The 14,417-nt window shown below is 42.3% G+C and overlaps 1 protein-coding gene across 1 annotated transcript in view; it reads left to right on the forward strand.

Moving 5' to 3' along the window:
• Nucleotides 1–13,916, forward strand: part of SLC30A9 (solute carrier family 30 member 9) — a gene marked incomplete at its 5' end in the record, with an annotated part of 59,615 nt that extends 45,699 nt beyond the window's left edge. Inside the window, 4 exon segments of the mRNA XM_027774489.1 lie at nucleotides 1–98; nucleotides 3,299–3,428; nucleotides 5,977–6,090; nucleotides 12,466–13,916. Coding sequence (XP_027630290.1) covers nucleotides 1–98; nucleotides 3,299–3,428; nucleotides 5,977–6,090; nucleotides 12,466–12,510 — 387 coding nt within the window.
• Between the last annotated feature and the right edge of the window lie 501 nt (nucleotides 13,917–14,417).

A 14,417-nucleotide genomic window follows, 5' to 3' on the forward strand; every position in this document is an offset into this window, starting at 1 on the left:
CTCATCTACACCAACACGGAAGCACTCTTAGGGAGATCCATCCAGCCGGATCAAGTACAGCGGCTTACCGAACTCCTGGAGAACGACCCATCAGTAAGGTCAGCTCGTGCAGCGATGCTGGGAAGGCTTACAGAGACGCAAACTAAGAGACAGATACGCGGGACCAGCTGTTAGCGTGATGGCTATGTCACTGGACTCCCACGTAGTCAACTGCAGTTCGAGTCCTAGACCCGGTGGCTTAAACTCACGCTGGGCACGTGTGTGTGTGTGCTCAAGATCCCGAGAGGAGAATGGAGGAGAGGGGATTGCGGCATGGCCATTCCCGCTGGGGGGCGCTTTTTCACTTTCTGTCTCTTTGTCTTTTTGGTGAGCGCACACGCCCTATAGCAAAAATCTCTCAAAAAAAGAAACATATGCTTGATTTGTGAGTACTTCCAGAAGTGTTGAATTCCTAGCCTTCAGAATTTTACGATCTATCACTTTTCAGAATTATAATCTGGAAAGTAAGAGTACTCCATAGACGTTTCCTCTTAAGTTTTGAAGCTCTTTCGTTTATAGAATAAGAAATACTCAGTTGGTATCATGGGAACAGGAGCTGGTGAAGTAGTTGGCTCCGTGACGGGAACTACAGAATGTGGAGCCTTCATGTTTATGTTTGCCTTACATACTGCAGTGAATATTTTAAATTAAAAAGTATTTATTGGTGAATGATTGCCAGATTAAATGTAATTTATATTTCTTCTGAGAATAGAGCTCTTCCATTTTAGTTTATTTAAGTTTGCTTAAAAATAATGTTTATCTTGGGACCAGCAGTTAGCGTAATGGCTGTGTAACTGGATTCCCACGGAGTCGACTGCGGTTCGCGTCCCGGACCTGGTGACTTAAAACTCACGCCAGGCACGTGTGCGTGCGTGCCCAAGATCCCGAGAGGAGAATGGAGGAGAAGGAATTGCGGTGTGGCCATCCCCCCTGCGGGGTGATTCCTCACTTTCTGTCTCTGTCTCTCTCTGTCTATCTGGCGATCTCTCTCTGTCTGGCGAGCGCACGTGCCCTATAGCAAATACCTCTCAAAAAAAAAAAATATATATATATTTATCTTTTTAATTGCACGAGTATAAGGAACTGAAGACTTAAGAGATAATAGCAAAAGAAACCAGAGTGCTTTTCATTGAAATTCAACTTTCTTGGGATTTCATAACGAAGTGGGAGGGCAAACCTTTAAAATTTTAATTTTCCACTGGCGTACACATGTGTTCTCTCTGTATACAGACACACACACACATGCACATACACATACATATATGTGCATGTGCGTATGCATATTGTTCAGACTTTAAAATAACGTCTTTTTCTCCAGTGTTATGATCGAAATCAGTTAGTTGAATCTTAAAAATGACCTATATATCAGAATTAGAAAGCATTAGTGATAACTAGATTGTATTCTATATGCTGTATGTTTAATCTCGAAAAGTAATTTCCTAGTTGGCTCATGGTTAAAAGTTGAGTGTTCTTAAAATAAGTATCAGACTTAGGAACAATGTGAGATAATCCACGTTAATCCCTCCCTTGTGATGTCTTTGATTTTGATATCAAAGTAAAACTGGCCTCAGAAAATGCGTTGGGAAGTATTCCCTCCTCTTCTGTTTTTTGGAAGACTTTATGAAGAAATGGTATTCTTTCTTTCTTTTGTTTTTTTTTTGTTTTGTTTTGTTTTGGGGGAGGGGAGAGGTTTTTGCTATAGGATACGTATGCTCGCCAGAAAGACAGAGACAGAGAGACAGAAAGCGAGAAATCACCCCCCAGGGGGGATGGCCATGCCACAATCCCTTCTCCTTCATTCTTCTCTCGGGATTTTGGGCACACACGCACACACGCCCGGCGTGAGTTTAAGCCACCAGGTCAAGGACTCGAACTGCGGTCGACTACATGGGAGTTCAGCAACATAGCCATTATGCTAACTGCTGGTCCCTCTTTTCTTTCAGGTTTTTGACATAGGACATGTGTGCTTACCAGAGAGAGAGAAGAAGGGAAAGTGAGAAATCAGTCCCCGGGGGGATGGCAATGCTGTAATCCCTTCTCCATTCTTCTCTTGGGATTTTAGGCATGCACACACACATACCTGGCATGATTTTCAAGCTGCCAGATCCAGAACTTGAACCGTGGCCGGCCATATGCGAGTCCTGCACAACTATCATGCCACCTGTTGTTCCTGGGCTTAATAATTTTTAATACACCAACTTCATTATTTTTAAATTTATTTTGAGTGCATGTGCTTATGAGGGTGGGGGTAGAGAGGGAGAAGGCACCCCCACCTCCGTGGGGTGTGTTCATGCTGCAGTTCCTCCTCCGTTTCTTCATCCTGCTGGAATTAGAGCACACATACACCTGGCATGGTTTTCAAGCCTCTGGTGCTGGGATTCAAACTAAATGATTAGCAGTAAGGAATTCAGTTCCCTTAACCATTAAGCCACGGAGCTGATACAATACACAGATTTTTTAACTTGTATAAGTTATCCTCGTATAAATTACCATAAAATAATACTTGTTAAGGGGATTAGCAGTTGGCATAATGGCTATGTTGCCGGACTCCCATGTTGTCGACCACAGTTTGAGTCCCGGACCCAGTGGCTTAAACTCATGCCAGGTGCGTGTGCATATGTGCCCAAGATCCCGAGAGGAGAATGGAAGTGAAGGGATTGCGGTGTGGCCATCCCCCCTCAGGGGGGTGATTTTTCGCTTTCTATCTCTCTGTCTCTCTCTGTCTGTCTGGTGAGCACACACGCCCTAGAGCAGAAACCTCTCCCCCCCCAAAAAAAGTAAAATAAAATAAAAATAATACTTGTTGGGACCAGCAGTTAGCGTAATGGCTATGTCGCTGGACTCCCATGTATCCCCCCTGGGGGGTGATTTCTTGCTTTCTATCTCTGTCTCGTTCTTTCTGTCTGGCGAGCACACGCGCCCTATAGCAAAAACCTCTAAAAAAAAAAAAAAAAAACTCTTGTTAAGTTTGCACCTTTATATACCATTATGCAAACTATGTTTTTGGGTCGTCGGGAAAGTTACAGCATATTCTCTATGTTTCTCTATCCAAAAATGTGCCATGACTTTTCTGATGACCCCATAAATTGATGGTGGACCTTGGAAAATGATAAGAGCCACTTAATAGTGGATATTCTGAAACCGTCTTAGTCCACTTTTTTTCTGGTAGAAAAAGACAAGAATTGTAGACTTCGTCATTAACATGTATATGTGTGTCTGTCCGTTTACATAAATTTACATGTATTGTTGTTGACCGCAGGGCAATTCATGACGTTAAAGCCACAGATCTGGGATTAGGTAAAGTAAGATTTAAGGCAGAAGTGGATTTTGATGGACGAGTTGTTACAAGATCTTATTTGGAAAAACAAGATTTTGACCAAATGCTACAAGTAAGTATGTACATTTGTCATTTTCTTATATAGCCAAGGATTAGAAAAATTACATTCTAAGTAAATCAGACTTACTTTCTATTTATTTGTTTGTTTTAAAATTGTGACAAGGTGTGTGCACTCATCAGAGAGAGGGAGAGTGAGGACCTCACACGGTGGTGTGCGGTCACGCGGCAATCCTTTTCCCTCCATTTCTCCGTCTCGTCAGGATTTTGAACACCTACATAGGTGCACCCAGCATGATGGCCAAGCTGCTGGGGCCAGGATTCTGACCACGGTCAGCTCCTTTAACCGCCGTGGTATGGGGCTGGCCCTTTTATCTCATGAGAATGAGAAAGAGACAGCGCGTACCCTAGACAGGGTCTCCCCACACTGCAGTCCTCTGCCAGCCTCTTAGCAGTCAAGATCCTGGGCCCTCGTGCACATGTCCTGCATGCTGGGGTCAGCTGGGGCCCCCCGGACCTCCTGCATGACTCCACCCGAGCCCAGCACCCTGCCACTGTGCCGCTGAGGCTGGGCCAACTCCTTACAAGTCCTGAAGTCACTTCAGCTCTCAACTTAGGCTGCTCAGTTTGACAGAGGCCCTTTTATTTACTGTAAAGTAGCTCAGAGACAGCAGAGGAACAAATTTATTAAATACTTTAAATCATCACAAAAATAGTTCAGATCTTCAAATTCTCTTCTCATTGGGTTGTCGGAAAACTCATGGCACATTTTTCCATTAAAAAAATAGAAAAAAATAGTCATGACTTTTCTAACAACCCAACAGATCCCATTTTCCTTCTAGAATTAACCATTATTCTGAATTTGGTACCTATCGTTTCCATGTGAGTTTCTGTATTTTTCAGCAGTGACATTTTGAATGTTTAAAAATTGGCATGAATGACACACTGTGTGCATCTCTCTGTGGTTTGTTTAACAGCATGTTTTTGAGATTTCTCCATTATCTTACATAGTCCAAGTTGATTTAGTTTTTTTGTTACCTAATATCTATTCTATAAATATGCCACTGTGTACCTTGTCTCCAGTTGATATGTTATATATTATATGCTTCTGGTGTTAAAATTGTAGAAACAGTGGCAGCATGGCGTTCCCGTAAGTGTTTCTGTTCAGGTACACAGAGGTTTCCTTAGGGTGGTATATAGCTAGCTTTAAAACGGGGGGCCCTTGGGTGTGCTTGTCTCACCTTCCCTTGGTACTCCCAAATTCTTCTCCAGATGCACCCCTTAACTTCCCTCATCGGTATGTCAGAGTTCCTGCTGTTGTACCTCCCTGCTGCATTATACTGACAAAGTTCTCAAATGTCTGCCAGTGTGGTAGATGTGCAATTGTATCTTGTTTGAATAACTTTTTATTTCGTAGCGTTGCGAGGTTAATAAAACATTGAAGTTCATTGACCATTAGGATTTTCTTCTGCATTGTATCCTGTTTTGTTTTGTTTCTAGTTGACTTGTATTATTTCAACAGATTTTAATATGCTGCTGCATACTAATCTTTCCTCAGTTGTGTGTGTGCAATATCTTTCTAATTTGTGATTGGCCTTTTCACTTTGCCATTGTAGAGATTTAGTATAGTTTTTGATTTTACTGTTAGGTGGGTAATCTTTTTCACTATGCTTTTTATTGTCTGGTATGAAAACTCCTTTGTTGAAGGCAACTATCATGAAAGTATTCCTTAAATTTTTAAAAAAATGTATGATCCATTACATGCATACATTGCGTGTGTGTGTGTGTGTGAGAGGGGGAGAGAGAGAGGGAGAGAGAGAGAGGGAGAGAGAGAGAGAGAGCTACACTCCCCGCAGCATCTGACCGTGCTGTGACCGTCTTCCTTCAGCCTGTCGGATCTCAGCAGTCGTGCGTGTGCCCAGCGTGTTTTAGGCTGGCGGGGCTGGGGACCCGATCCACGGTCACCATGGGCATTCAGCTTCTCTTGAGCACACAGTATTGCTGCACCACCGGGCTGGCCCTCTCTGTTTCTTCGGTAAAAATTTGTGGTTAGTCTTTTGCTCTTAGATTTTTATTTTTAGTTTATTTATTTCTCTTATGAGCTGCAGGCAGGATAAAAGAGAGAGAGAAGAGAATAAGCAGTCTCAACAGGGTCTCGTGCCACCACCCTCCCCCCAGCTGTCCCCACCAGACAGGACCACTGGCACGTGCTCTTCCTCAGCCTGCACAGTTGGCCTGAGAACTGAGCCCTATCCCCCCGCACCCTTCCTACCACACGGACACCGGCACTCAGAGCGCTGTGCCACCGCCGACCTGCTGCGGCACTGGTGGGCCTCGTCCTGGTCTTTCATCCACTTACGGTTCTCTGCTTATGGGCTGAGGCAGGGTTTGTTTTTTTTTTTGTGTGCTTACATGGGGGCCAAAAAAAAAAATTATCTCAGTACTATTTATTAGTCTATTTTTCCCCACTAATTTTGTAGTGTATTTTACTATGGCATAAAGTTTTTTATTTTTTATTAAACCTAGTGGTGTGTGTGTGTTTTAAGGAATCATTCACCATACTACTATAATTTTTAAAAAATTTTATTTTGTTTTCCTTACAGGAAATTCAAGAAGTGAAAACTCCTGAAGAACTAGAAACCTTTATGCTTAAACACGGAGAAAATATTATTGATACTTTAGGAGCCGAAGTAGATAGACTTGAGAAGGAGCTGAAAGTAAGACGCGTTCGTAAAAATAATATAATGAAAATGCAGTTGCTTTTTGGATACTTGATTCTGTGTGGGATACTATGGAGGTGTATCGCATGCATGTTCTGTTCTCAGTAAACCCATAGTACATAGCTATGAGGGACTTTAAAAAGTTTATGGGGACATGGAAATTAAAGTATGAGTTTAGTTTTGGTATATAATTCTTGAAATCCATGCGTAGCGTTTTCATGATATGCGTTTTCCATGAAGGTTTTGAAGACCCTACTGTAATAGGCAAAAAAAAAAAAAAAAAGATTGAGTGAGAGAAAAGAATCGCATTGGGTCGTTTACCCACAGAAGCAAAGGAGTTGTTACTTAAACTGTGCTCAGTTCCAAATTCTGTACTTTGAACTTCTTTTCTCTACTGGCTGCTTTGTTTCTAAATAGTCCAAGATGCTTTGTTTTTAAGGAAGAAGCATTTGGAAAGTTCCTAGAGAAAGATTAAAGGAGTACTTTCAAGTGTGGTCACAAGCCAGAAAAAATAGAATGTGACCCTAAACATGCATGCGTATCTTGGTTTCAGTTCATCCGACGTTATTTTCTGTTCTTGTTGTTTCTGTCGAGTTGGAGATCGTTGCGTCCTACTTGTTACGTGACTGAAATATTTCCTGATCAGGTCATCTGTCTGCTCTCCCACTGCCATTTATTGCAGTCGAGTTCTGATCGTTTGCAACGATTAAAAACTTGTACATCTTTATTCAGAACTCAACACACAGTTTATTGAAAGCAGTGCGTTTTCTTCAGTTGATGTTTACCAACCTTTCGTTTCGTTAAAATTGAAGGGGAACATTCTAGCTCTGCTGTCAGGTGTCTAGATTTGCATTTCTTAAATATTTTGGTCTTAGGGGACCAGCAGTTGACGTAATGGCTCTGTCGCTGAACTCCCATGTGTCCCGGACTCAGTGGCTTACACTCACGCCGGGCGCGCCCAAGATCCCGAGAGAATGGAGGAGAAGGGATTTCGATGTGGCCCTCCCCCCAGGGGTTGATTTCTCACTTTCTGTCTCTCTGTCTCTCTCTTTCTGGGGAGTGTACGTACCCTATAGCAAAACTCTCTCAAAAAAAAAAAAAAGAAAAAGAAAAAAAATATTTTGGTCTTGGGACTCTTTTCATTTTTAAAATATTGAGAACCCCAAAGTGCTCTTATTTATTGGAGTTATTTACCAAGCTGTACATAAAAATTGAGAACTTAAAAATATTTATTTAAAAAAATATAAACCTATTACATGTTTATATAAATAACTTTTATGAAACATAACTTTTTAAGAAAAAATAACTTTTCAAAATGAAAACGTTATTAGAAAAGTAATACTTCACATTTTTGGAAAATTTTCTTATGTCTGTTTTAGCAGAAGACGGATTCCCTTATCTGCTTCTTCCTTCAATCTGTAGTGATTTGATTCTTTCAATTAATCGAAGAACATGTAGATAAAGGGGAGAATATTTTCATAGACTTTTGAAATGATCGTGATAGTCTTTTTTGATGCTGTCCCCAAACTGACAGCTGGCCGTCAGTAACCTCTTAGAACTTAATTGCCGTGTGGAATTGGAAACTGTATCAACGAACTTTTTATGTTATTTGTGAAAGTAGGGATTGTAGTCTACAAGATTAATCACTTTTGCTTCTAATACCCATCACAAATTTGAGGGGTTCCTAAGACTACCCTAAAGTTTGCTAATTGTCTGGAAGGACTCAGAACTCACCGAACAGTGTCATAGTCGTGGTTCAGGTTTATTATACAGATAAACACCCTCCAGGAAGAAGCCCCTCGGGCAGAACCCAGTGGAGTCCTGGGCTTGGAGCCTCAGCTGTCCTCTCCATGTGGGGTGTGGGCAGTGTTACTGTCCCGGCCGTGAAGGTGGCAGGAACGTGGCGTGTTGCCCACCAGGAAGCTCATCTCAGGCCTGACGCCCAGGGGTTTTATTGTGGCTCCGTGGTTTCCTGCCCGATGCTGCTGGCCTTGTCTCTAGTCCCTCCAGAAGTAGAGCAGATACTGTGTGGCTAAAAGCACCTCTCATAGGGGCCGGCAGGCGGCGTGGTTCTTAATGTGCCGGACTACCACATGGCAGACTGTGGTTCAAGTCCTGGTCCCGTGGCTTGAAAATCATGCTGGCCACGTGTGCATGTGTCCCCAAAATCCCAAGAGGAGAATGGAGAAGGAATCGTGGCATGGCCACCTCCCACCCCATCCCTTACCTCCCATCTCTCTCTAGTGAGCACACATAGCCTGTGGCAAAAAATCTTAAAAAAAACAAAAAAGAAACCTCCATTATGAATCACATTATAAGACTGTGCAGTGGCCACCGCCCCAGGCAAACCAAGACTCTCCTAGGCAGTTCATCTTCAAGGCCCAGAAATCACCTCCCAGTGCTGAGGACGACAGCACTCTTTGGATGAGATTAATTCTTTTTTTTTTTTTTAGAATTATTTTTATTTATTTATTTATTTGTTTGTTTGTTTGTTTTTGATCAGAGAGAGAGAGGGAAAGTGAGAAAGCAAGCCACCAGGTTTGGGACTCGAACCACAGTCGGCCATGTGGGAGTCCAGCTCCCTTACCCACAGTGCCACCTGCCAGCCCCAAGAGATTAATTCTTTATAATATGATCGTAGTAAAGCCTACCGGTCGGTCTGTGTCCTCTGAATGGAACTTGTACCCACACACAGTCCACGTTGTAGGGGTATTTCGGAAAATGTCGCCTCACCGAGTAACGCAGATCTTCCAAGTGTGATGCGTTTCTAAGTATTAGGAGGTTGTCAGGCTCACGATGTTGGGTATGTCGCCAGCATTCTTATTTTTACGTGAAAGCTTGTTGCATTTTATCACTAGCAAAAATACTGTTCGTTGTTTTCCTTGAAAGACTAATTTTGTCCATTTTTTAGAAGATGCCTCTCAAATACCCACATTTGAACAACCGTACTTTGTTGGTATCTTTCGAGTACAAATGGGGTTTCTGATGAAAAGGCAGCTTTTCCAGCTCTCAGTTCTCGCAGTCACAGAAATGCTTTCGTTGTGACACACATACTATTGCATCTTGCCACAGTATTTTTAAAAGCGGACTCAAAGATTGAGGTTTGGTGAAATCAGTGTTTTCCCACTTCATGAAGGACATTTAAAAGTGCGTGGCGGGACCAGCAGTTAGCGTAATGGCTATGTTGCTGGACTCCCATGTGGTCGACTGCGGTTCGTGTCCCGGACCTGGTGGCTTAAAAACTCACGCCGGGTGCGTGTGCGTGCGTGCCCAAGATCCCGAGAGGAGAATGGAGGAGAAGGGATTCTGGTGTGGCCACCCCCCCCTGGGGGGTGACTTCTCACTTTCTTTCTGTCTCGCTGGTGAGCACACGCATCCTGTAGCAAAAATCTTAAACAAAACAATAATTTTATCTTTTATTCTATATGTTTTTATTTCTCTGGCAAGAAAAATAATGAACTAATGAATTGCTTTACTTTAATGGAAATAGAATCTAGATATAAGAATAGTTAATAAATTGGTCTTTCTCAACTACATTTATCCTTATGAGAATCAGACAGATTTACTGTTTTTGTTTCACTAACTTTATACTTTAATTAGATACTATTAAGCCATTAATACTCTTATTGAATTATGTAAGTCTTTCAAACCAGGAAGCTAAGTTTAATCAGCATATTCAGGCTTCGACATCTCTTGCTGAGGTAATAATACATAATTAATCTTAAGTCAGAGGGAAATTCTTCATAGTTTAAGTGCCACACCAGAGGAGAGAATGCATGAACCTCATTCTTCCTCCCAGTCATGAAAATAAGCTGATTTCCTGTGAGACTAAACTGTGCACTAGCATACCTTCTCGTTTTTATTATTCCTTGGTCGCATTCTAAGTTTAAATTGTAATTATTGAATTACTTTGGAAGGCCACACTCAGCACAATTCGGCACTAGTCTAGCCACCTCAATTTCATGCCATTGAATATTAGGTGGTATTTTTGGCTTAAAATATCTCCAGAACTCGCATATTTCTATGTAAATATGTTGAACATAATAGAAGTTGACTCATACTTGTCCATGTTTATAAGACAGGGGTTTAACAATTACAACAAAGAGTAAAGGATATCTTGTTACTACCTTGAAGTACTTTAAACTGTTCACGTAAAATAGTTTCTGGCTCAGGGCCAGCAGGTGGCGCGGTGGTGAAGGCACCGGATTTCAACATGATCCACCAAGTGCAAGTCCTAGACCAAGCAGCCTGAAGGTCACACCGCAAGTGTGTGTGCACGCCCAGAATCCCAAGAGGAAAATGGGGGAGAAGGGATTGTGGCACGGCCATCCCTCCCGAGGGATGATTTCTCATTTTCCCTCCCTCTCTGTTGAGTCCAGCACCTCAACTGACAAGTATGCATGCCCTGTTGGCAAAAGCCTAAAAATAAATAAATAGGTAGGGAGGGAGGGAGGGAGGTGGCGTGTCCTACCTCTGTATTAATAGTGTGTGAATAGACCTTTCTCCCATCTATCCATGAAGTTTTAGGGTGTGTTTTTTATTTTTATTTTTTCGGTCAAAGGGCACGTGTGCTGGACAGAGAGAGACAGAGAGAGGGAAAGTGAGACTCCCCCTGCAAGCACGTCCATGTCGCTATCCCTTCTCCATCCTCCTCTCAGGCTTTTGGGCGCACACACACACACACACACACACACACACACACACACTTGCCCGGCATGATTTTCACGCCACCAGGTCTAGGACTTAAACCATGGTCAGCCGTGTGAGAGTCCACACCTCAACTACCACGCCACCCGCTGGCCCCTCTGTGCGGTTTTTGTGGTGGTTGTTGGAGATGAAACAACTCTGTTGGAAATGAATGCAGCAGGCGGTTGCCATAGCATTCGCGGATTCCATGTTAGTCACGTTCCAGTTAAACGCTCTGCCCTTTACTCTGCCTTTGCTTCTCTGGAATTCCACGACAGCGTGTCCTTGAGTCGGTAGCACTGCCAACAGGTGATGTCATGTGGGGGTAAAACCGTCTGCAGTGTGTGAGACAGCCCAGTTTGTCCCGGGCCATGCGTGTGGCGTAGGAGCTCAGAGTGTGCCGGGTAAGGGGGACCCTGATCCCAGGGCTGCTGGCACTGCAGATCGGGGTGCGGCCGCACCACGGCGGCCCTGCTCCACAGTCTCTGCTCTGCATTGCGTCACCTCTTTGTGTAGTACACGCTGAGTTCTAAGAACATTAACCTTTCTATTTGTCTGTTTAGAAAACAGGTTTGCAATTGTCTCCTTTGTACTGTGCTCGTGTATTTACAAATTTTGGTTCGTTTTCTCTCTGAAAACGTGATATTTAAAAAAAGACTCAGTTAACTTTTTACATATTTTTTTTTGAGATGCGACTTTTATTAGAACCCGCTTGTTATACAATGCTTTTTATACAGTAATGCCAGATTTCTCATGGACAACTGCGTTTTTCAAGTTGTGTTAGGGAAAGTCAGGGTTGATTGGAGCAGGAAGAAAAAAAAGAACAAGAATGAAAAGAAAGATGCCCGCATGCACACAGTAGGTGCTCTAACTAGAGCCGAACTGCAGTATTGTACCAGCATTTTGTATTTATAGTGGAAGTCCTTTAATATGAGTGATATGCAGATATGTGTGGGATTTTTTTTTTTTTTTTGAAGAAGTTTTTTGCTAAAGGGCATGTGAGCTCACCAGAAAGACAGAGTCAGAGAGACAGAAAGCGAGATATCACCCCTACCCCCCCTAAGGGGGGATGGCCACGCCGCAGTCCCTTCTCCTCCATTCTCCTCTCGGGATCTTGGGCACACACGCACATGCGCCCGGCGTGAGTTTAAGCCACCAGGTCCGGGACTCGAACCGCGGTCGACTACGTGGGAGTCCAGCGACATAGCCATTACGCCAACTGCTGGTCCCTGCCGTGATTGTCTTTTCACCATGAAAAGGAATAAATGGTGCTCTGCAGTGTGCGGCATGTGCTAGAAGCCGAATGTGCTTTGTGTTAACGAGCACATGAAGAAACACAGGAGATGGGACTGCTTAACTCTTCATAGTGTGTTGACCTGCTGGTCTTATTTTTCTCATGCAGACATTTCTCTTAATAGTGAATTTGCCGGGAACCCTGGGGGGTGATTTCTCGCTTTCTGTCTCTATGTCTCTGTCTGTCTGGCGAGCGCACGCGCCCTATAGCAAAAAAAAAAAAAAAAAAAACCTCTCCAAAAAATTAAAAAAAAAAAAAAAAATAGTGAATTTGCCCAGATTATAGCTAGTTTGACCAGATGTTGTCAGTGGCTCTGGTGACCAAAGGGAATAAAAAGAAACAGAAGATACTGTTTTGCTCAAAATAACGGGGTGTTGCTTTTTCCTTTCCAGAAACGAAACCCTGAAGTTCGGCACGTGGATTTGGAGATACTGTAAATCTGATGGAGTGGGTCACTTCCTGGCGCTCTTGGGAATGTGTTCGTTCAGCCATTCTGCGGAACCCTTTTTCTATTCTCCCTCACTGAAGGAGTCGGTGCCATTTGGAAGCTTTTTTTTTTTTTTCTTTTTCTTTTTTTTTAAACAAGGAGGAGATACTTTGTGTAAAGAGCAATTCAACAGGTTACAGAACTAAGACGACTTCTTATTTCCTAAGAGACACATTATGAGTTGAAATCAATTTGAAAATCATGTTCTTATGCTTCCACAGGGAACATTTGGGTGACTTCACTTGTTCCTAATTTCTCATCTTAGCCTGTCTCTGTGTTTCGTCCTTTGCAATCATGCTCCCTTTGTTTACCCCGTAAAAGTAAGTGGACGTGGTTGCCACTGGAGACTCCACTCCATCACAATCTGCCAAGTTCGAATATTCTGGCTAGATCTTAGTGTGTGGTTTTTAAAAAGTCACTCTGTTTCAAAATCTGTCTTTCCCTGTAGGAGGTGGAGATCATTTCTAAACCTTGTGAGCTGGGAGCTACGAGGAGCACTGTCCGAACCCAGTTACCCACAAAATCCATTCCGGAAATGGCTCAGTTACTGAATTGAAGGAGCTTACTTGAGTACGTTCTTTTAGATCATAGCCATTTTGCATTTCTCATTTCCCTTTCGCTTTTTTCCTTTATTTTGGTTTGATTTTTCAAACGTTAGGCTATATAAAATAACCCTAGATGTTTCCATAGGCCAGTATGATGACATTTTTTTTGTTTGTTTCCTTCCTTAAAGCTGGCTTTAGTGCCATGTTTATTTGCTAGTTGGTAATGTGTTTATAGGCATTTTAACATTCTGTAATGTTAAATACTAGACTAGGAATATTTATAATTTTACAGATGGGGCAGTGTTTTATTTTTAATTTATTTAAAAAGAGGCACTACTTATGTAAATCTAAAATGTGGGCCATTTCTTGCTTTAAAAAGAGAGAAGTACATCCGTGCTAAAACTTGTGGTCATGATTTTGTATAACATAGTCAATAGTGTGTCTGAGTTTCTTCCAGTTACAGATGGGCATTTAGCATAGTAAATTGACCATACCATATTATGTAAGTAAATAGCTTCCTAAAGACCAGATGGTATCAAAGTGAAAAAAACCCTGCAATTCAGTAATACAAAGTTTAGAGAAAAACTACATCCCTCCATCAAAACAGCTCTGCCCTTTACGGTGTTCAGGTAGCAGTGAGCGTTGTTGACGTGAGAGTAGTGGCTGGAGATTTCTTTGCTGGATAACTGGGTGAGTGACATCTGGACCTGTCTGTCTGTGGTCACTATCTTAACACTTAGTGGGATGGAAATTGATGAATTCTTGCAAATTGTTATACTGGAAGCAAAAATAAATCTTTGATTAAAGAGTTTGTCATTGTGTCATTTTTTTTAAAAGGATAAATTGTATTTATCACTGTCATTATTATTATTTTTAAATTTTGCTAGAGGGCACGTTCAATTCACCAGCACAAGGCAGACAGAAGGAGTAGGCCAAGGTCTCAAGCCAGCCACCGAGTCGAGGATTCTAACCACAGTCGGCCACGTGGGAGTCCAGCACTTTAACCACCGCGCCCACCTGCTGGCCCCAGTCATTGTAACTTTGGATCCAGAAATGTTATTTACTAAAAAATCGTGAGATTACATCTTTATTTTTTTATTTTATTATTTTTTTTTGCCATTACGGAGCATTTTGGGAGTTGTACATATTATAGGAGATCATAGTCCAGGGGTTTTCTTTGTTTTTTTTGTTGTTGTTGTTGTTTGTTTGTTTTGGTTTTAGAGAGATTTTTTGATACAGGGAGTGTGCGCTTGCCAGAGAAAGAGAGAGATGGCGGAGATGGCCATGCCACAATCCCATTGTCTCCGTTCTC

Source organism: Tupaia chinensis, unplaced genomic scaffold, assembly GCF_000334495.1.
Source record: "Tupaia chinensis unplaced genomic scaffold, TupChi_1.0 Scaffold000442_1, whole genome shotgun sequence".
In the NCBI taxonomy this organism is placed as follows: Eukaryota; Metazoa; Chordata; class Mammalia; order Scandentia; family Tupaiidae; genus Tupaia; species Tupaia belangeri.